This window comes from Capricornis sumatraensis, chromosome 19 (assembly GCF_032405125.1).
Source record: "Capricornis sumatraensis isolate serow.1 chromosome 19, serow.2, whole genome shotgun sequence".
Lineage (NCBI taxonomy): Eukaryota > Metazoa > Chordata > Mammalia > Artiodactyla > Bovidae > Capricornis > Capricornis sumatraensis.
The window spans coordinates 61,796,746-61,820,879 of record NC_091087.1 but is presented as its reverse complement, the minus strand read 5'-3'; the positions used below and the strand labels follow the sequence as shown (position 1 = coordinate 61,820,879).

At 37.0% G+C, this 24,134-nt stretch overlaps 1 protein-coding gene across 2 annotated transcripts in view; it reads right to left on the bottom strand.

Annotated features, from left to right (window-relative positions):
• TOGARAM1 (TOG array regulator of axonemal microtubules 1) overlaps positions 1–24,134 on the bottom strand; it is a 74,065-nt gene extending 49,931 nt beyond the window's left edge. For both annotated transcript variants that reach the window (XM_068991336.1, XM_068991337.1), the window contains exons 1-3: positions 22,089–24,134; positions 10,143–10,299; positions 6,649–6,783 (exon numbers count right to left, since the gene is read on the bottom strand). In XM_068991336.1, the coding sequence (XP_068847437.1) occupies positions 6,649–6,783; positions 10,143–10,299; positions 22,089–24,134 (2,338 nt within the window). The remainder of the gene's footprint in view (positions 1–6,648; positions 6,784–10,142; positions 10,300–22,088) is intronic.

Below are 24,134 nucleotides of genomic sequence, written 5' to 3'. Positions count from 1 at the left end.
TCTGTCCTTCACAGTCTCTTGGGAGTTTGCTCAAACTCATGTCCATTGAGTCGATGATGCCATCCGACCATGTCATCCTTTGTCACTCCCCTCTCCTCCTGCCCTCAATCTTTCCCAGCATCAGGATGCCTTCCAATGAATCAGCTCTTTCCATTAAGTGGCCAAAGTATCGAAGCTTCAGCTTCAGTGTATATAGAGAGTGAAATGTGTATGTATGGTGAAATGATTAACAAGATAGGTTCAGCTAACATCTTCTGACATAGATAAAAAGAAAAGAAAAAAGGAAAAAGAACTTTCTCCTTGTGATGAGAACTCTTAGAATGTATTCTTGTAACAACTTTTCTATATGCCACACAGCAGTGTTAACTACAGTCATCACCCTGTCTCCTTCCATTTTGATCCTCTTTAGAATTATCTAGGTCATCCTTGGTTCTCTGTTCTTTCATATGAATTTCGGGGTTAGCCTGCCATGCTCCATTAAAGATCCTGTTGAGATTTTGATAGAAATGAAATTGAGTTTCCTTGTTTAAAAATATAGGATCACACCAAAAAAAATGCATGATCTCTTTAATTTATTCAGGCCTTCTTTTATGTCTCTCAAAAAAGTATTTTAGTTTTCATAATGAATGTCTTTTGTTAGGCCTCCATATACTTAACAAATTTTGTTGATACTGTAATGTCTTTCTTAAAAATCACTTTCTGCATATTTCTGGTATCTGGGAACTTTACTCACCTTTCCATTTGGCTTTTATATCTAGCAACCTTGCTAAATCATTTATTATTTTAATGGTTTTCTGTATATCCTTCTGGATTTTTTATACAGATAATCCAAAAATGATAATAATGTTAATGATGAAAACTACGATGGCAATGATGAGAACCAATCTTTATTGAGCTAATATTCATGTGTCAGGGGGTATTCCAAGTATTTTTTATATATTAACTAATTTAATCTTCACAACAATTCTGTGGGGTAGGTACCATTCCTATTTTATGGATTAAAAAAAAGGACAGAGTAAATTGCTAAAAATCACATACTAAGGAAATTATTGAACTCAGGCTCCCTGGCTCCAATCCTGTGCTCTAAACCACTATATTACACCATGTTTTATCTGCTTAGAAAACTACACCTTCCAAGACTGAAACAGGAGAAAAACAGAAAATATGAACAGACCAATTACTGGTAATGAAATAGAATCAGTAATTTTAAAACTCCCAACAAACAAAAGTCGAGGACCAGATGACTTTCACAGGTGAATTTTACCAATTACCTATTCTTCTAAAACTATTCAAAAAAAATTACACAGGAAGGAACACTTCCATATTCATTGTATGAGGACCACAGCACTCTGATATCATATCCAGGGAAAAACATCACACAAAAAAGAAAACTGCAGGCCAATATCACTGATGAACATAGATGTAAAAATCCTCAACAAAACATAGCAAACCAAGTCCAACAATACATTAAAAGGTTCCTACACCATGATCAACTGCATTTATGCCAGAGATGCGAGAATTTTTCAGTATCTATAAATCACTGTGATGTATACCACATTAATAAATTAAAGTATAAAAATCATACGATCATATCAACAGATGCAGAAAAAGCTCTCAATAAAACTCAACATGCATATATAATAAAACCTCTCCAGAAAGTGGTCACAGGGGAAACATACCTGAACCTAATGAAGGCCACGTATAACAAACACACAGCTAACACCATACTCAGTGGTCAAAAGCTGAACACATTTCCTCTAAGATTAGGAATGAGACATAGATACATACTCTCACCACTTTTATTCAACATAGTATTTGAAGTCTTAGCCACAGCAACCAGAGAAGGAAAAGAAATAAAAAGAATCCAAATTGGAATGGGAGAAGTAAAACTGTCACTGTTTGCAGATGACATGATACTACATATAGAAAATCCTAGAGATACCACCAGAAAACTACTAGTAATCATCAATGAATTCAGTAAAGCTGCAGGATACAAAATATACAGAAATCTATTGTAATTCTATATAATAACAACAAACTATCAGGGAATTCCCTGGAAGTTCAGTGGTTAGGACTCTGTGCTTTCAATGTCAAGGGTCTGGGTTCAATCCCCAGTTGGGGAACTAAGATTACACAAGTCGTGTGGCACAGTCAAAAATAAAACAAAACTATCAGAAAGAGAGAGAGAAAAAAAAAAGGCAACAATCCCATTTACTATCGCATCAAAGAGAAAAAAATATCTAAAAATAAACTTATCTAAGGAGGCAAAAGAACCATGCTTGTAAAATGATCAGACAATGATGAAAGAAATTAAAGATGACACAAATAGAGGGAAAGATATACTGTGTTCTTAGATAGATAGGAAGAATTAAGATTGTTAAAATGACCACACTACCCAAGGTAATCTATAGATTCAGGGCAATCCCTATCAATAGACCAATGGCATTTTTCACAGAACCAGAACAAAAAAAAATTTTAATTTGTATGGAAACACAGAAGACCCCAAATAACCAAATCAATCTTGAGAGAGAAGAACAGAGGTTGGGGGATCGTAGTGTTAAGAAAACTGGACAGTTACATGTAAAAGAACAAGATTAGAATATTTCTCTAACACCACATACAAAATATAAACTCAAAATGGATGGAAGACCTAAATGTAAGACCATATACTATAAAATTCCTAATAGAAAACATAGACAAAATACACTTTGACATGAATCACAGCCATATTTTTTTTAATCTATCTCTTAAAATATAGGAAATAAAAGCAAAAATAAACAAATAAGACTCCAAGCTTTGTACAGCAAAGTAAACCACCAATGGAATGAAAAACTGTGCTGTGTGCTAAGTCGCTTCAGTCATGTCCAACTCCTTGTGACTCTATGGACGGTAGCCCTCGGAGCTCTTCTGTCTATAGGGTTCTCCAGGCAAGCATACTGGAGTGGGTTAACGTTTCCTCCTCCAGGGGATCTACCTGACCCAGGAATTGAACCCTCATATCCTGCACCTCCTGCATTGGCCGGTGCACTCCTTAACACTGAGCCTCCTCGGAAGCCTCTGCTAACATCAAGGAAATGCAAATCAAACCCCAAGGACAGGAAACCCCACATCTGTCAGAATGGCTACCATCAAAAAGTACACAAATAACAAATGTTGGCAGGGATGTGAAGAAAAAGGTACCCTCAGACAATGCTGGCGGGAACGTAAATTGGTGCAGCCACTGAGGAAAACAGTACAGAGGTCTCTCAAAATACTGCAAACAGAACCATAATATGACCCTGCTATTCCATTCCTGGGTATATATTGGGAAAAAAAACACAACACAACACTAATTCAAAAGGATGCATGCAACCCGATGTCCACAGCAGCGTAATTCACAATAGCCTAGATATGGAAGCAACCTAAGTGTCCTTCAACAGATGAATTGTTAAAGAAGATGTGGTGTATAGTAACAGTGGAATACTACTCAGCCATAAAACAGAATAAAAGTTTGCCATTTGGCTCAACGTGGATGGACTTGGACGCTATACTATGCTAACTGAAGTAAGTCAGACAGAAAAATAAATACTATTTGATATTACCCCCTTCATGGACCCCCTTCACAGCCTTGTTGTGGCAAAGGGGCTTGCGTAACTCAATGAAGCTACAAGCTATGCTGTCCAAAGCCACCCAAGACGGAATGGTCACAGTGAAGAGTTCTGAGAAAAAGTGGTCCACTGGAGGAAAGAATGGCAACCCACTCCAGTATTCTTGCTGCAAGAACCCCATGAACAGTATGAAAAGGCAAAAAGATATGACACTGGAAGATGAGCTCTCTAGGTTGGAAGGTATCCAGTAAGCTACTGAGAAAGAACAAACGGCAATTACTAATAGCTCCAGAAGAATGAAGCAGATGCGCTGAAGCAGAAATGACAGAGACATCACTTTGCTGACAAAGGTCTATATAGTCAAAAGTACAGTCATGTACAGAGGTGACAGCTGGACTATCAAGAAGGCTGAGCACCAAAGAACTGAATTTTGGTGCTGGAGAAGACTCTTGAGAGTCCCTTTGACTGCAAGGTGATCGAACTAGTTAATCCTAAAGGAAATCAACTCTAAATATTCATTGGGAGGACTGTTGCTGAAGCTGAAGCTCCAATACTTTGGCCACCTGATGTGTAGAGCCAACTCATTAGAAAAGACTCTGATGCTGGGAAAGACTGAAGGCAGGAGGAGAAGGGGCAGCAGAGGATGAAATGGTTAGATAGCATCACTGACTCGATGGACATGAATCTGAGCAAACTCCGTGAGACAGTGAAGGACAGGGGGGCCTGGCATGTTGCAGTCCATGAGGTTGCAAAGAGTCAAGACACTCAGCGACTGAAAAGCAACAAAATATATCACATATATGAATTTAAAAAATACAACAAACTAGTGAAGATAGTAAAAAAAAATCAGACTCACAGATATAGAGAACAAACTAAGATTACAAGTAGGGAGGGGGTGGGGGGAGGGGCAATATAGGGTTAGGGGAATAAGAGATAGGATATAAAATAAGTGATAAGAAAAGATATAAAACTATTATATATAAAATAAGCTACAAGGATATATTTTACAACACAAAGAATATAATCAATATTTTATAATAGCTATAAATGGGATATAACTTTAAAAACTGTGAATCACTACATTGTACACTTGTAACTTAAATAATATTGTAAATCAACTACACTTCAACTTTAAAAAAGGCAATCTGTCATTTTTTTAGAGGTTCCCTCCAATTTTCTTTGTATCTTTTTGAAGAGTTTCCAAGACAACAGACCTTGCTTATTTATGTAACAAATAAAACATTTTTCTGAAGACATAAATGACTGTATATGTGTTAGTCACTCAGTCTTGTCCAATCTTTGTGACCCCATGAACTGTAGTCCCCAGGCTCCTCTGTCCATAAAATTCTCTAGGCAAGAATACTGAAGTGGGTTGCCATTTCCTTCTCCAGGGGATCTTTCCCACCCCGGGATCGAACCTGGGTCTCTTACATTGCAGGCAGATTCTTTACCATCTGAGCCACAAGGGAAGCCATGTATGTATGTATGGCTTGTATCATTTGACTATGTATGCCATATACTGTTTACTTTTAATTCATATCTAACATGCTTAGGACCTCTACCTCTACCTAAACCTTATAGGAGACTTAAGTAGTCACAAATTTACATATACAACCTACTAGTAAGTTAAATCTTGACTTTAGAAAAACATAATATTCCTTTAGTAGCTGATCTAATAGGTATTCTGAGAGGTTACCAAAACCAAAGACACTGAAGATCTGATTAAACACTGACAGTGGAGGCTGTTTACAAAGCTAACATAAGCATTCAGGGATATATGGAAACAGAAGAGATGAAGCAACACAGAGAAGCCTCTCTATTTCTACTAACCAGCAGTCTCAAAGGTATCTTGCCCAGATTTGGGGAAAAAAATCTCTATCATTAAGAAAGATAAACTAAACAACAGAGATAAACTATCTTAGTGTGAATAATACCATAAAGAAAAACTTTATGTAGTCATGTGGCCCTTTGGAGTGGGTGGAGGAAAGGGTGGCTAAAGTGGAAGCGCTATATTAACTCTATCTTCTTTACTAGTTTCAAATAAGCATTGTTTTTTCATCAATAAATAAAGACAGATGTACATCCCAATCACTCAGAAAATTTTAGTAAAGGATATACAACAACAAAATATCTCCAAAATTTCTGATTTTATCCTACTTCTAAGTAATAACTGTTATAGCTATTAACTAGCATAGAAATGGAAGACATGCCTTCAAATCCAAAATTCATATGTCTGACAGCCAGCCTCAAACTCTCCATCTTGTTCTATCTTATGAATATGTAAGATATCTAAAATGATAGCTAGTTAAGCAATCATGGGTCCTAATAGGAGACATAATTAATTCTAAATAGATTTAAAATGGAAAACTGTTATGGACGCATATATATGGAATTTAGAAAGATGGTAATGATAACCCTATATGTGAGACAGCAAAAGAGACACTGTTGTATAGAACAGTCTTTTGGACTCTGTGGGAGAGGGAGAGGGTGGGATGATCTGAAAGAATAGCATTGAAACATGTATATTATCATATGTGAAACAGATCGCCAGTCCAGATTCGATGCCTAAGACAGGGTGCTCAGGGATGGTGCACTGGGAGGATCCTGAGGGATGGGATGGGATGAGGAGGGAGGTGGGGGGGTGGTTCAGGATGGGGAACACATGTACACCCATGGCTAATTCATGTCAATGTATGGCAAAAACCACTACAATCTTGTAAAGTACTTAGCTGCCAATAAAAATAAATAAATTAAAAAAAAAACAAACTGTCTTCTGCTACCACAGTACTCCTTATGGGATAATTTTATTTTCAATTACTCGGTATGAAAATGTTCATCTCTACGATGAGTTTCTAAAGTTTCTAATTAGTCATATTTATATCAAGAGTACTAAACCTAACATTTCAGTTTAACAGTTATGAAAAATTTGATTAAAATTATTATTAAAAATAAAACATCCCTTTCTGTAGTAAGTATAATTATATAAAATAACATATTAGATTTGGAAACCCCACAAAATATTTATAAATCATTTGTATTCAAATAAAGTTGGAATTTAAACCTTTATCTTGATGACTGTTAGTTGTCCCCAGGTACTGTAAGTCAGAATCCACACTGCCAGTTTTACCACATATCTGTGAAAATCCAAGGTGTCCGCATTTCCCAGAGAGATTTGTCTGATGAGTCCCACTAGTCCCTTTGGAAGGAGAAGAAAAACATAAAATCAAAAGTTTACTTCATGAACACAACTAATTTCACAAATGTTGGTGTCCTTTGTGTGGGAATAAATACAAAAGTATATGTATATTAAGCCAGGCAGGCAATAAAGATTTGCCTGCAATCAGATTTGCTATTGGCATATCTGATTAGTGACAGGGGTTAAAGGACACAAGACGGACTAGTCAGGTACAGAGAAAAGAAAAATATGTTGAAAAATATATACAAAGGCAGTTTCTTCCTATATGATCCCCTCTCTCACCATGGAAGGTTTCTCTGGACCTTGATTTCCTTCTTCCCAGGATTTGCAGTAAATTTACACTCTACTCAAAAAGGTCTACTGTGAGACTCTTTTTCTTTCTTTCCTAACATGTAACACATATTCACGTACTTTCCAAGCTTACCCAGGTATATTTTCCAGATCCCTTCCCTCCCACCTGGAACTCGTTAAGGTTATTCCCGGGCAGGGGAATAAGTCTGAACTGAAAAAAGGTGATATTGACCTCTCTGATGTTTAGTTAATTCTCTATAAAATTCCTTGTATGCAGTTCTAAAATTCTGATGTTTATAATTCTATGATTTCAAGCCCCTTTATTCAGCATGAACTGGATGTCTGCTAAGTTAATTCTTAACTCTATACTCTGGTTAAGTGAGAGTTGGACTATAAAGAAAGCTGAGCACCGAAGAATTGATGCTTTTGAACTGTGGTATTGGAGAAGACTCTTGAGAGTCCCTTGGACCGCAAGGAGATCCAACCAGTCAATCCTAAAGGAAATCAGTCCTGAATATTCATTGGAAGGACTAATGATGAAGCTGAAACTTTGGCTACCTGATCCGAAGACCTGACTCACTGGAAAAGACCCTGATGCTGGAAAGATTTAAGGCAGAAGGAGAAGGGGATGGCAGAGGATGAGATGGTTGGATGGTATCACCGATTCGATGGACATGAGTTTGAGCAAGCTCTGGGAGTTGGTGATGGACTGAGAAGCAGAAGCCTGGTGTGCTGCAGTTCATGCAGTTACAAAGAGTTGGACATGACTGAGCAACTGAACTGAATTAAATGCTCTGGTTATACTTTCTCCCTAAATCTTGCTTCACTACCAACCACAAACCCTCCCACAAACCCTTCTCTTCTCTAAAATTCAGCTCAAGTTCAACCTTTTTCTTGGAGTTATCATAAACCACTTCGATACCTATGATCTCTTCCTTTCTTGAATCACTATAGTACTTATAATTTATATCATTCAACCTAATATTAAGTTACATGCTGTCTTATTCTCTATTTAAAATCTGTACAGTTAGGTAAGAAATTCTAGATGATACAAAAAAACACAGGCTTTATAAAAATCCTAACCAATGCTTCAAACTTAACTGGATATATTCTTGCATTTCTTTTTCTCTATCAAATAAACATTCAACTACACAATCACTGTAAGACCTCATTTTTATATGAAAATATTACGGAATTTTATTGCATAAAGATCTACAAATTCTCCTAGGGTAACAATGTTTTCTAAACATTGTGTCATAGCCAATAAATTTCAATAACTGGTATCACTTGGATCTTAAGTAAAAGACAAACTCAATCTTTATCTCATACTCCACTTTCCACTGCTAAATGATTTCCTTTGTCAACACATTACCATTTTTCTAATTACCTGGGTGCTAAGTCTAGAAATCTTTTTCTATTCCCCTTTTTTCTATTTTATGTCATCATATTTTTCTCATTAATCATTTCCATTCAATCTGTAAACAACCTTGTCACCCTAGTTGCTTTGTTCTTTAACGCAACAAGTCTCCATTAGCTCCCTATAGCTTACAAGTACTAGCTCAAATTTCTGAATCTAGAACACGAGGGTTCCCCACATTCCAATTTCTCTTTGACCATCTAAAATGAATCTTGCCTTTACACTGCTGTCAGAAATCTCAAGCCCATTCCTAATGTGAGCCTTTGCTCTCCTCATATCTCCCCTTAACATCTAGAATCATACATATATCGCAAAAAGATGCAGTCAAGTGTTATCTCCTCTTTAATGATTTTTCTAACTGATAAGACCCATGACGGAACAATGTCCTCAGAATAATATAATATTTACTTTCTATAACACTGACTTTAGGCAACTAAACATCTTCCCAGTTGTTCTGGCCAAAAAAACCTTAGAGCTCTTTCAACTTCCCTCTCATACTCCTACACAACCCATCAGCAAATCATAGTAACTGTATCTTTGACTTATAATCAGGATGCAATCACTTTTCGCTATAATCACTGCTGCACTGGTCAAAACCTCCATTGACTCCAGCATGGAACACAACAGACTCCATGTGTTCTCCCTTGACTGCATTGATCTATTTCAAATGTAACATCCCCCAAGTCTGGAAAGCAAGCCAACTGATGTTACTTCTTTCCTCAAAATATTCTTCAATATTTTGAAGCCCATTCAATAGTTTATCAGGCCTTAAATAGGAACCCATATTATTCTCTTCAATTTAATTTTCTACGTTTCTTTCCCTTACTCTTTTCATTCCAGATTTACTAGCTTCTTTGATCTTTCTCAAATATGTCCTGTACTCTGCACTCACTGTTCCCTCTTCTTGGAATCATCTGCTGTTCTCTCATGGTATCTATGTGGTTTGCTCCAAATATTCCCTTCTCAATATGGCCTTCTTTCATCACACTATTTAAAATAGGCCCTCCTCTATATTCCTCTTCTATGCTTTTTTTTTCCATAGCATTTATCACCATTTAATTTACTCTGTTTTGCATTTATTTAATGTTTGCTTTGCCCCAACTAGAATGTAAGATCAATTAGGCAGAAAGTTTTCCCTATTTTGTTGACTGCTATATCCCCAGGCTTCCATGGTGGTTCAGTGGTAAAGAATCCGCCTGCCAAGCATGGACATAGGTTCAATCCCTGGGTTGGGAAGATACCCTGGAAAAGGAAATGGCAAACTATTCCAGTATTCTTGCCTAGGAAATCCTATGGACAGAGGAGCCTGGAGGGCTTCAGTCCATGGACAACAACAAATATACCCAGTACTTAGAAAAGCATCTGCACATACTTAGAAACATATCTGTACACAGGATATACTCAGTAAACATGGCTTGTTGATGAAGCAAATATCGCTTACATAAAAAAAAAAGATTTCAGTGAGAAACCCTTCCCGGATCTTATGAGACAACTGCGTCAAACTGTCCATTCTTATCAGGTCTTTAACAAATATTATTGAATTTGAACTGTCTACCAGATTATAAATTCTAAGAGGTTCTGAATGAACTATGAAGATTAGAGAAATCTTTAACTTAGTTCAACATGTTCAGTACCTGCAACTTTCACTTACCAGCAGCACATATGGGAAGAGAATCTGGGTTACATTCCCGACTATTCTGAAATACGGTTCTTGACGCTCTTTTTCTGCTAAAACATAAATCATCGTTGACTGGCATTCCTTGAGATGGCTTTAATTTTGGAGATGGAATGAAATCATATGCTGAAAACTATAAAAACAGAATAACAAATTAGCAAATGTAGTTAAGTCTACTTGGTAATGAATATGACAGAATAATTTAGACCTAATTATGAAATTCAGGTTAAAAGAAAAATTAATAAATGTGTCAAATATACAATGATACAAATAAACATCCACATATAGTACGGTACACTAGCAGTATTTTTTCGTGCCATGACATAAATGCTAATTTTTTTTCCGTTTCTTAAACCTTACCCTAAAAGTTTTCTGTACCTTACCTTCCTAGAGTACACAACTGGCAGCTAGGAAGGAAAGAATGCAAATGACAAAAAGAGTGAAATGATGACTTGAATAAGGGAAAGACCATTTCTGATTCAGCAGCATGGCCTGTCACACTATGCCATCTCTGAGCAGTGGACAATAAATGCCAGTTGAAGGTCACTGAACCAGCAAGCATCCCACTTTACTCTTCTTACTGAGGCAAATTTACTATTCATAATCTGCAGCCCAAATGTAAATATAATCTATATCATGGTTCCCTTAGGAGATTTTTATGAGAGATCTTTCAGTTAAAACCAAAAACATAATACTTTATATATGCCTAGTACTTTATAATTTCCAACTCCTTTTCCACATACCCAGTTTGATCTGTAAGGTACAAGAGTGCCAGAATACAATTTTGAAACTCAACCTAATCATAGTTAAAGAACTACGTAAAAGCATGATTCAAGGGTTAAGAATCCTTCACCAATAATGGCCTCGATTGTTCTGGATCATTTCACACTGATCATGGCTACAGAACATTTTAAAAACTGAGTGAACAGACAAGAAATTATATTTATTGTCCTTATATTTATTTGGAGCTAAAGACACAATCAAATCTACACATGCGGTGAACTATAATTCTTCTCAGGTATCCTTAGCAAACTTTGTCAAGTGTCAAATAGCAATGAAATACAATAAAATTACAGATACATCTATTTGAAAACTTCTTAGCTATTTGACTATTACAAGATTAAGATTATCAAATAGATATCAAGTAACTTGTTATTCCTCATCAAATTTTGTGAGAAAACTATTAAGTCATTCAAAAATTAACCCCCAAAATACCAGTGAGAAGTAATGAATGCTTCAGCAGAAAAAGGTCTGATTTTACTTTCCTCAAAATCCAATATTATAATTTCTGAGACTGATTATAGGCTTTCCTGGGAGCACAGTGGTAAAGAATCCACCTGTAGTGTAGGAGACATGGGTTCAATCTCTGGTTTGGGAAGATCCCCCGGAGAAGGAAATGGTAACCCACTCCAGTATCCCAGCTTGGGAAATCCCATGGACAGAGAAGCCTGGCGGGCTATAGTCCGCCAGGATTGCAAAGAGTCAGACATGACTTAGTGACTAAACAACAATGATGACTGATTTTATAGTAGTCAATATGAAAAGGAGGGAGCCTCCCAACCCAGGGATGGAACTCAGGTCTCCTGCATTGCAGGCGGATTCTTTACCAGCTGAGCCACCAGGGAAGCCCATGAAAAGGACACAATGGAATAAAAATGAAACCAATTACTGTCAACTTTTGATTAGATACATTAAAAGAAAATATACTAACCCAGTTAATATCACAAATAATCCAGAAATAATTCTCCAGTATGGAATGCGTTTACATTAGATTTACTCTGTAATTAATCTCTTTTAAAAAAAACTTTTTATATTGGAGTATAGCCAATTAACAATGTTGCGATAGTTTCAGGTGAACAGTAAAGGGCTGCAGCCATACAAATAATATATCCATTCTCCACTAAACTCTCCACCAAACTGTTCTACTTAGAGAACAGAACATTAGAATGTATGACAGTGAATACAACTCGTGATAGTGGTAATGAGGGAACAGATAAAGTGGGTGGTAGTAGGAGTGGAGAATATATCTGCTAGTGTGGCATTTTCCAAAGTTTAGAAGTAGTCAGTCAGGATTACATTCTGCTGTAGAAAAATCTGCAAATATTTGAAAGCAGACTGTAAGACATACCAATTATTATTAACATGAGACGTCCTTTATGGTCTTTCTCAAAAGTAGGTAAATTATTATCATCAGGATAAGCTTTGATGGGACTAAACAATAAACAAGGGAAAAGGAATGAGTTAGCATAAAAGGGACAAGTACACATATACTTTGCAAAAGTTGTGAGCTAAATTTACAAAATATGAAGCAGTCTGTTTAGAGGATCTTATGACTCTTAGAAAAATAGAACTGAGTCTTCAGTGTTTGAAGTCAATGTCTTAAAAATTAATTCATTTAATTCCTTGTAGGAAATGAAAGTGTTATAAAAGGTGAGTTTCACATTTAATATTATCAATGATTTGAAATTCATATACTCTAATCTACTATTTTAATCTTGCTATTTAGTAACTCTTAAACTTTGCACTTGACTCCTAATATATTTTTCATAAAAACATTTCTTTGACCTAACACATCTTAGTTCAGCTTTTGGCAAGGAGTGTTAAGGACATCACAAAAATAGTTTTAATTCTACCTTGGTATAGATAGTAGCAAATTATCAGGGTAACACCTTTTAATAGCTAACTCTCTCAGAAACCACCTACACTCTTGCCTTTATTGAGCTCATACTAAATTTATCTTAATCTCCAGCCTCCAGTTTTTGGACCTTCATTTTCTACTGGTTCTTTCTGGTTTTACCTGAACTTCAACCTTGCCTCTTAATGACAGCCATTAAAAAAGTTTATTCCAATTACCTCCAAAATCACCTTCTGAAATATCTTTGTATGTTTTTTCAAATCATTTTCTATGCAAACTTTAAGAAAGCACAGTTGTGATACCAAATATAACAAGTTTTGTCTCCTACTTATGCACATTCAAGGGAAAGCATAGACTGTGAGTTTAATTAATGACCTCCATTACTAGGTTAAAGAGCAAGGAAAAAAGTGTTCATAAACTTAAAAGTTTTCAATACATGGCATGTACTTGTACAGAAAAAGCTCACATAAAAATTCTACCTAAGATGGCTCTTTGGACAAATCAGACTCAGTAGAAGGCAGCTATTTGTCTTTGCCCACATTTTATCACCGTGTAAAAATAACAGTATAATTGTTTGAGCAAATTGAACTTATCCTCTCAGGAAACACCTAATTAACTTAAATTTCCTAAATTTCCTCTACTGGTTTCACTGATTGGATACCTTAACATTACTCCTTTTCAAATTATAAAATTGCAAAATCACATGTTCAATTAAATTTCATAATAGATAATCTTTATTAACAGGGATCAATTTTTATAATGCCATAAATCTTATATTATTTACAATTTCCAGACTTAATTAAGATTTTAGACTAATATAAAATTGAATGAAAAAATTAAACTATCAAATATAGTTGATAGGTTCGTATAGTCAAAGCTATGGTTTTTTCAGTGGTTATGTATGGATGTGAGAGTTGGCCCATAAAACAATCTGAGTGCCGAAGAACTGATGCTTTTGAACTGTGGTGTTGGAGAAGACTCTTGAGAGTCCCTTGGACTGCAAGGAGATCAACCCAGTCAATCCTAAAGGAAATCAGTACTGAATATTCATTGGAAGGACTGAAGCTGAAGCTGAAACTCCAATACTTTGGTTACCTGATGTGAAGAACTGACTCACTGGAAAAGACCCTGATCCTGGGAAAGACTGAAGGCAGGAGGAGAAGGGGACGACAGATGAGATGGTTGGATGGCATCACTGACTCGATGGACATGAGTCTGAGCAAGCTCCAGGAGTTGGTGATGGACAGGGATGCCTGGCATGCTGCAGTCCAGGGGGTCGCAAAGAGTCAGACACAACTCAGCAACTGAACTAAATTGATAGTTGATTTACAATATTGTGTTAATTTCTGCTGTATAGCAAAGTGACTTGATTATATGTATGTATTCTTTTTCATATTCTTTTCCATTATGGTTTATCACAGGATATTAAATATAGTTCCCTGTGTTAAATATGCTTTTAATTTATCCTTGTCTGTTATACATTATGGGATAACCATCAAACAAACAGGTTAAAGGATATACAAAAGCCTCTGGATGATGACAAATACGTTTATTTCTGTCACTTAAACCATTATAAAAAGGACATATATAGTCACGGAAACAATAAAAAGATAGCTCTTGGTTACATGAATTTCAGTTTTTTGTCTGTGAGGAAACAAAAGTTGGTATCTTTGGGTGAGGTTATATTTAATATATATAACTGACACTGCCTTAGGTTAAAAAGTTATAGGGAAATAAAAGTAGGTACCCAAGGAAATGCATATGTTTTCTCCATTTATCATGATAAGTGCTATGGTTTAAGACCATAAAATCAATATAATGTATACATTATCTTATTTAATATTCTTTTTTAAGGTTTAGTTTTCAAAACTTATTTTAAAATTACTTTTAAGTTTTTAAATAGACCTGAGAATAGATATGCTTTTGGATTGCTCTTAATTTTGACAAGTTCTAAAAGTAAGTTTTTCAGGAATTCCCTGGTATCCCAGTGGTTAGGACTCAGAGCTTTCACTGCCCTGGCCCAAGGTTTAATCCCTGGTCAGGGAACTAAGATCTTGCAAGCTGTGTGGTGCAGTCAATAACAACAACATAAATAAATAAATAAACAGAAAAAAGTTTTTCAAATACTTCAGACATCTTGATAAAATTTTAAGAAGAAAAATAATGACTACTTATTGGAAACAAATTAACATCTGTACTGATATTATATATATTTTCAGGATTGTTCATGATTTTGACATGTTTTAAAACTAAGGGTTTTTCTCTTTTAGATACTCCAATCATATTTTTAAAAGAACAGGGAGGGAGGTTCAAGAGGGAGGAGAGATATATGTGCCTATGGCTGACTCATGTTGAGGTCTGAAAGAAAACAAAAAATTCTGTAAAGCCATTATCCTTCAGTTAAAAAAAAATAAAAAACAAAAACTACTTGCTGGAAATAACGTACTATCCAAAGAAATTTCAATTTTTAGGATTAAGTTCACACCAAATACATTACTGCAACTTAGTGATTTGGGATTTTCTATTACCTTTAAATTTGTCACATTAAGTATTCTAAATCTTTCCCACATTCTTCAAATGTCTGATTCTCTATTTTCCATTCTCAGCTTGGCTCTTCATTTACCAGATTATGGAAGCCTAATATTAGAGCCTTGCCCTTAAAATGTGACTCACAAATCAGCAGCATCAGCAACAACTAAAAGCTTACTAGATATGTAGTCTCAGAACCCCTCTCCAGACAAACTGAACCAGAATCTGTACTTTAGAAGATCCTGAGGGAATCTTTATGGACATTAAAATTTGATAAGCACTATTCCAGAGGTCATTGTCTTCAATGCTCCATTCTTTTGGTTAAAAAAAAAATCTGCTGTCTCAAAATCTTTCTGAATTCTAAGTTATCTTCCTTTAATTTTTTCCTCCAGTTCCAGAAGAAAAAAGACTTCTGCCTCTGTTCCAAAGCTAACCTCTCTATATACCCATGTTCTTGATTCATTCAGTATATAATGACACTAATTCCTTGCCTTTCCTTCTCAATTTGATTCTCAACTATGATTAGAGAGATCAAATCATATATTCCTTCCAAATCTAAGATCTACCACAGTACAGAGTAGGCATGGTGAAGTCACCAGTGGCTCTTTGCTACTTTTAAATGAGGTGGTTCCTATTTAAAAATAAAACATAGTGATAACTCATCCTGCTACATCCTACTACATCTTGCTTGGTCTTTTCTTTTACCCTCAAACCTTGAGATTCTATTTTCTCACTTAGATATTTGTGGATACTGATTGCAGATACAGCACTGTTAGTACTGTTATATAAAAAAACAACAGTCATTATCAAAACAGTGCTTACCATTACTGAAGAAAAAGAAGACATGGTTCACATGGGCTAAATACCAAAAGAGGAAAAAAATGCGAGGCAGTGCTTGTAAGAGTAATCTATAACCTTGAACCTGGCTTCACACTTAGTGGGTGATCAAAAAGATGCTTAATAAATGTTTACTGCTTGTATTAATAAATATTTTATCAGTTCATCTCACAAACTCATAAATTTAGTCTCTAAAACCACTTTTTTTCCGTGTCTCACTGACTTTTCAGTAACCAAACTTTCTACCTTTAAAAAGATATAGAACCTAATAACTACATACAAGTGAAGCAAGTCTGCTCCTTACTTTTCAGTCTAGGGTACCGTGACTCTTAACTCATTGTAGAGAAATCTGTTAAGAAAAATATAGCTAACATGGTGGCCAGGTAGTGATGGCTGACTATTGGACCCCACTAACCCATTAGAATAGCCCTAAAAGCACAGAAAGAGATGCAAAGTTAGAATACCACAAGAATCTGCTTATCACAGTATATGCTGGGGCAGAAAAATAGTCAACTAAATGGTGGAAACAAAATTAAAACATATAAATATTCAAAAGTAAGAACAACTAAACCAACTGATATTATATAATCTAACATGAAACAGCCATTAAAGATACTACTATAGATTATTTGATGTCAAAGAAAAAAAATTCATGATAAAGTGGAAGAGACTTTTGTGTATGGAAAAAATAACATCATTAGTATACACAAATTGAAATGACACTTGAAGACGAGGCAACAAAATGTTCACTGAATGTTTTTCTCAGTAGTGAGACTGCTGAAAATCTTAAAATTTCCTTTGTGCCTTTCTATGTTTTTCAAATTTTCTATAATAAGCACATACAACTTTTAATATTCAGATGAATTATTAGGAGGAAATTAAGAAAGATAAAATTATGAGAAAAGTATCTTCAAAAATTATTTTACAAGTAGCTAGCTGATATGTAAGAATAAATCATGTTTTTTCTGATTTTATTCTCAAAAATCTCTCCTGCCTTTAATAGCAATGATGTGCTTCCTGAAACTCTCTTTTTACTTCACTTCTAAAACCTTTGTTCTTCCTTGATTCTCTTCCAACTCTTAGGGACTCTTTCTCTTTGCCTTGTTTGGTTGTATCTCCTACTGCTATTCCCTAAATGGGGCTGTATGCTGAGACTGAGTCTTAAGCACTATGCTCTTGTTCTGAGAACTCCTCAAATCTCACAGTTTCAACAAATTACTTGTCAATGTGTAACTTCCAAGTTCTACATCCTAGTTCTTTCTTTGTCTCTTGAATAGTGGTCTTCAACAAATTCAACCAAGTGTTCTTCCACTATCTAAAACTCATTTTCCCTTGTTGGGTCTTTCTTATTCATGGATTTATTATGCATTTTTGTCACTTCAATCAAATCTGAGTTATCCCTTTCTCTTTATCTTCCTTTCCTCCAACACTTGGGCCACTAAATCCTTTGAAATATCTCTTACCTGATACCCTGCTAATTCTAATGAAACTCCACAGTGCACACGTAAAGTAGCCCAATAAATGTACTAACTGATCTTCCAAGTCTCCAGTCTCCACCTTCTCAAAAAAAAAAGAGAGAAAATCCACACAACTTAGACATTGCTGCTGTTGTGATTAGCTTTCCTAAAATACTGCTTAAAAAAAAGAAGAGAAGGAAAAAACCAAAACCAAACAACCCCTGTAGTCTCAAATCACTGTCAAAATAATAGACTAAACTCTTTAATCAAGCATTCACGGGTCTCCAGCCTAGCAAGGGCCTGCTTTTTTAACCTCTTCTTTTTCCTACCACTGTAATACAAAATAATCCCTCTAAGCAAACTAATCTATTTATCTTCAAAATGAGCTATAGGAGTATGTAACTGAAACATTCATGAGTTTTTATAGAAGCATCTATGTCATTAACTTGCTCTATGTGGACAAGAGAAATAACATTTTAACAATAGACTGCAAATGTTAAAATTGAACATGGGCAAGAGTCAGTACAAATTAGAACAGGGGTCACGTCATTCTGGAAAAGGCAAAACTATGCAGACAGCAGAAGACCAGTGTTTGCGAGGAGTTAGGAAGGGAGGGATGAATAGAAGGAGCACAGAGAATTTTAGGGCAGTGAAATTATTTTGTGTGATACTACAACAATGGATATGGGTCATGGATATATTTGTCCAAACCCATAGAATGTACAATACCAAAAGTAAATCCTAATGGTCAATGCAGGTTCATCAGTTGTAATAAATGCACCACTTTAGGAGAGATGGTGTTAGTGAAGGAGGTTACATGTGTGGGTGTGGAAAGGGGCTTTAAGGAAACTCTCTGTACTTTCAATTTTGTTGTGAACCTAAAACTGCTCTAAAATACAGTACTGCCCTATTACTTTAAAAATATTCATGTACTTTTTAAAACTGCACACATAAAAATATTTAGGTATTTAATCCCTGTCATTCATTATGATAATTTCCAATGTATCAATAATTCTTCTACAGACCATTTCTGAGCAAGAAAGTACAGTCAGTCCTCCAAATTGATGGGTTCTGCACCCACAAATTCAACTGTGGATTGAAAATATATTAAAAAAATTCTAGAAAGTTCCCAAATGCAAAACTTCAATTTTCCATTCTTTGGCAATACATAGCATTTACACTGTATTTATGCAGCTATTTACATAGCATTGACATTGTATGAAATATTATAAGTAATCTTGAAATGACTTAAGGTATACAGGAGGAGGTTCTAGGCACCTATAAACATGCCATTTTATATAAGGGACTTTAACATCTACGGATTTGGTATGCTCCAGAGTCCAGACACTAACCTCCCTAAAATACTGAGGGACAACTGTATAGCTTAATTTCTGGGATAATTTTTAATTTGACTATCACTTCTTTCAAAAGCAATATATGTCTACACTAGAATTTCAGAAATGTACTATTTTCAGATTCTTGGCACTTTGGCCAGCACCAGAATCTTAATATACTAACATTTCTCTTTTTTTTTAGGCTGTGCTGCATGGCTTGTGGGATCTCAGTTCCCTGACCAGGGACTGAACTTTGGCCAGGGCAGTGGAAGTACTGAGTTCTAACCACTGGACTGCCACAGAACTTCCTACACTAACATTTTAGATTTGACAAATAACAAGCAGTGTTAAAATCAATGCTTACGGAAAATCATCCACCCCCAGGTGGTTTAAAATACATGAGAAAAACCATATGACTAAATTATGTAAACAGGAAAATTACTTTAAAAATAACTTTAGAATTAAAAAGAACGAGAGGGAACACTCTTCACCTCCATACTGCAAAAGGCACGAACTCATTTACAAAAATGATCTCCATACCTGGCTCTTGCCTACATTTCTAGTTTCATCTTCTGCTACTTTCCACCAAACAGGTTCAGCTGTGCAGAAATACACCATTTCTTATTAATTTGGTAAATCCTTTTATAATTTAGTATCTCTGAACATTATTTCTTCAGTCTGAAATGCATCAGGACACATCCACACTAAGCAAATTACTATTCATCTTTTATCATGTCATTTGAACCACCTACAAACAAATTAAGAAAAGTCTGACCACATGAGTGTAGGATAATTCTAAGCACAGAAACAAACAAGTGCAAAGAAATATTGAGCTTTAGTAGGTAGTCAGCTGTTGTGTTACTGGTGTAGTAATTATGTTTTGTATATGAATATGAATAAATGTAACTGATATTAGAGACCAGAAGCTGTAACTCCAATACTTTGGCCACCTGATGTGACAAACTGACTCATTGGAAAAGACCCTGATGTTGGGAAAGATTCAAGGCGGAACGAGAAGGGGACGACAGAGGATGAGGCGGTTGGATGGCATCACCAACTCAATGGACGTGAGTTTGAGTAAACTCCAGGAGTTGCTGATGGACAGGGAGGCCTGGCATGCTGCAGTGCATGGGGTCGCAAAGAGTTGGACACGACTGAGCGGGTGAACTGAACTGATATTAGGGACCAGCGTTAAATTGTGAGAGAAAGGAAATACAAACATGGACTAAAGGAATATGAGAAAGAGTCTTGAGGTGCTGGATTTGCATTGGAGGTATCAATATGAATTTGTTTGAAAAAAAAAAAAAAAAAGGTATTCCTAGGTTCTATCCACTGAAAAAGTCAATCCACAATGATAAGCAATACCACTAAGCACGTCTATACCCTGACTTTGGTTTTAAAATGCCACTTTCTAATTTAAAAAGCATTTCTTGGGCTCTCGGAAAAAACACTGACTCCAGGTCTGGAGCAAGAAAATACAAAGTAACCCTGGGCATCATACTATGTTTAAGTTAAGGAAGTGTTCAAAGACTTAAGAGTCATGTTACAGGACACAGGAGCCAGCCACCAGTCAAATCAAATTGAGACAATTTTAGCGTCAAAAGGAATACTCATGCATTTAATTATTAAACATACAATAAAAAAGAATGCCAGGTAACAAATACAGAAGGAATGTTAGACTTTTCAAAAAAGTTACCCTTTTTTGTAGTCCCCAATGTAATAAATGATACAGGTAAGGACCATTAGTGGATGTTAAGAACAGGGGTGGAAGGTTACTGAGGTATTCCTAGTGTCACGGAGTATCTAACAGATCGTATGTTAATTATAAAGAGGAAAATAAACCTTTGCAACAGAGTGGTATGGTTACCACACCTTAACCAAGTGATGTAATGTGACGTTCACAAGGTTGTATTTTTGCTAAAACTGTTTATCTTGAATGTAACATAAAGAAACAGTACGATAGATTAAGATTCTTCAAAAATAAGTCAATGTCATGAAAAAACACACAGATGGGCATGTAATTCTATGTAAAAGACATATTAACCATGGGAATTTTGACTGGATCCTGGAAGACAAAATAGTATAAAACACATTTTGGGGACAATTGGAGAAATATAAATAGAGGTTATTACTACTGGTATTCCGGGGTGTGATAATGGTATGACGGTTACAAATGAGAATGTTATTCTTAGGAGTTATATACAGAAACCTTTAGGATGAAATGTCAAGATACTTGCACTTATTTTCAAATGGTTCAGCAAATACGAAGCACATATGGCAACATGACAACTGGTGAATACAGATGAAGTATATGAATATTCACTGCACATGCATGTGTGCACACGTGTGCACTCAGTCGTCTCCAACTCTTTGCAACACCATGGAGACCTTTAGGCTCTTCTGCCCATGGATTTTCCATGCAAGAACACTGGAGTGGGTTACCATTTCCTCCTCCAGCGCATCTTCCCGACACAGGGATAGAACCCACGTCCCCTGCAGTGGCAGGCAGATTCTTTACCACTGAGCCACCTGGGAAGCCCCAATATTCACTGTACTATTCTTTTAAGTAAACTATAGATATGGAATTTCCAAAATAAAAGACTTCAGGGTGGAAAAAAAACCCCTTAGTTCAGATATCTGATCTTCTTGGAAGGTTTTTCCTCCACCAGTGTAATTATTTTTTCTACTTTCAGCATTTCCATAGGACTCGAAATTTCTATTTTAGCACTTAACCAATTTGTAGCTGCCCATTTACAGGTCTGACTTTCCCTTAACTAAACTCTGCAAAACCCCTTTGATCTTCATTCCTAGAACGTGGTTCTTTTTCTGGTACCTACTAGGTATTTAGTGTTTGTTGTTTGAATGAGATAACAGATATGCCAGAGTGACAGATCAAAACTGAAATCCAGGTATTTTCCATACCAAATTGTGTCTCAAATTTAATCAAATCCATCAAGCAGAAAACCTATTGACGGTTCCTGTGTATTCTGTCCCATTATAACTGATACATCAGCAAACTGATTTAAAAACAAAGCATAACAACCCTCAAAAAGCCTCAGTCATTACAAGCATACTTCTATTTTAAATTCTTTCATAGGTTCAACTCAAGGAAATTAGAGAAGATGCATACCTGTTCTATGTCCTTGGAACTGGAAGTCTGGTTTTCTCCCGTGACTCCAGGCTGCTCATTTTCCCAGGGTAATTTACTTTTTCCTTTTCCTGCACTTAGTACCCTTCGAGTACAGACAGTTGGACTATAAGATCCATAAATTTGCATGCTATCCCTTGTGTGGTCACCACAGTGACAGTGTGCACTCTGAGTTCTGTTACCAGCCAAAAGCCAGTCTGCATCTGCTCCATGTGCCAAATGGCTCGATCGCCCCTGGGCAGATGATGGAATGAGTACTGCATATTCCACAAATCCCTGTTCTGTTAACTTTGGGAGGGTTTTTCTAGCCAATCTGGCCTGCACAGCATTCATCACTCCATCTCCATTATCCTGCAGCTCCACAGTATCCACAGCTTTGAAAAGGATGCTGGTTTTACCTGAGCCCATTGACGATGCCAACACAGCAAAGGCTTCAAGAGCTGCCTGGCGTACCCTGCGTTTGCTATCTACAAGAGCTGGGGCAAGATCAAAAGACAGTTTGGATAAGTCAAAATCCTCACTGGGATAAGTCAGGAGGGAGCAGATGCAAATGTTCACCACCTCCTCTCTCACTCTGGAATGCTTATGTTTGAGATGTTCCAGGAGCAAGCAAAGCACCTGTTGAGGACCTACTTCCTTCATTAGCTTGAGGAAGATTTTCATGTACTCTTGTTTGATCACCAACTTGTTGTCTGCCAGCACTTTGACAGAAGCTGCTATAACAGGTGCCAAGAACTGTTGCACCTGCTCTCCAAGGCGAATAACCAGTAAATGCAGGACTTGAAGTGTGCCGTGGACCACTTTGAAGTTAGAATCGTCTAACAAATTATACAGCAAACTAATGAAACTCACAAGGCTAGGATGAGAGGTGGAACTTGGGTTAAAGCGTCCCATCACCTGTTTTAGTTCCTCAACAGCCTGAGTCCGGTTCTTATAGTCTTCCTGATCTAACAACCTTGAATGCAGCTCCTGAGGAATAATCCCAAATTTAAGATTGCTGTTGGAAAGACTCACTGCACAGGGAAGGGGATCTTCAGGAAATACAGATGCTTCAAGTTCCAAATAATAAGGAACCTGACTTCCAAACTGGGACTCCAGGCGGCGATTGTAGTGTCTCCTCAGGGCAGAAGGCAGGCGAGAGATATAGGATTGAAATCTCTCTTGGCCAAGACGGTCCCCTATTTGCTGAAGTGCAGAGAAAGCTGTCTCAGATTCTTCTTCTATCTCCTGATCGCCAAGCTTTCGGGCTAAGGATATTATCACTTCGGTAAGATCTAGGTCGAGCAACGAATCCTCAGGGGTAAGCAAGATAGGGAACAGTAGTGCTGTGGAAGCTCTAAGCCGGGCGTCGGTACTTTCCAGTCCTTGTTGTATAAGCGTCCTCAGCACCTGTCCAGAACTACGCTTCAAACAGATGTGTAGTATCTGCAGCGCATCCTTCCGCAGGGCTGGATTCTCTTCTCGTAGCGAGACGACTAGCTGAGGCAGAAGAGCTAAGCTAAAGGCCTCTTCCAGCTGGCCTAACTCCCCCTGATCCCGGAGAACGTCCGAGAGGAACTGCAAGCAGAGTCGTTTCTCATCACTACCTCCTTCCACAAGCACTCGGCCCAGGGCCCGATACAGCGCTTCCTTTCGTCGGGGGAAGCCAAGTCGACCGCCCCGCCGCGGTAAAGCAGCCTGTAAAGCCTGGAAGGCCTCGGAAGGATCGGGCGCGGTTCGCAGTTGTTGAAGGAGCCGAGTCTCCTCTTCATCTCCCCCCGACAAACCACCTCCAGGCCCCGACCAACTACTTGAGATTGCCTCCGCCGGCATCAAGAGGGTCGAGGCCAGAGGCGAAGGTGTCGGGGGGCAGGAACCGTGGTCTCCGGCAGCTCCACGGCAGCAATAGTTTTTCTCGCCTCTCATGGCGCCCCTACCTCGACTATCATCAGTCTCTGGGGCGGAAGGACGACTGCGGCTCTGGAGGCGATAGGCACAGAGGGATGGAAGGGGCGGCAGCGGGAGCAGGGCTGAGGGCGCAGCCGCCAT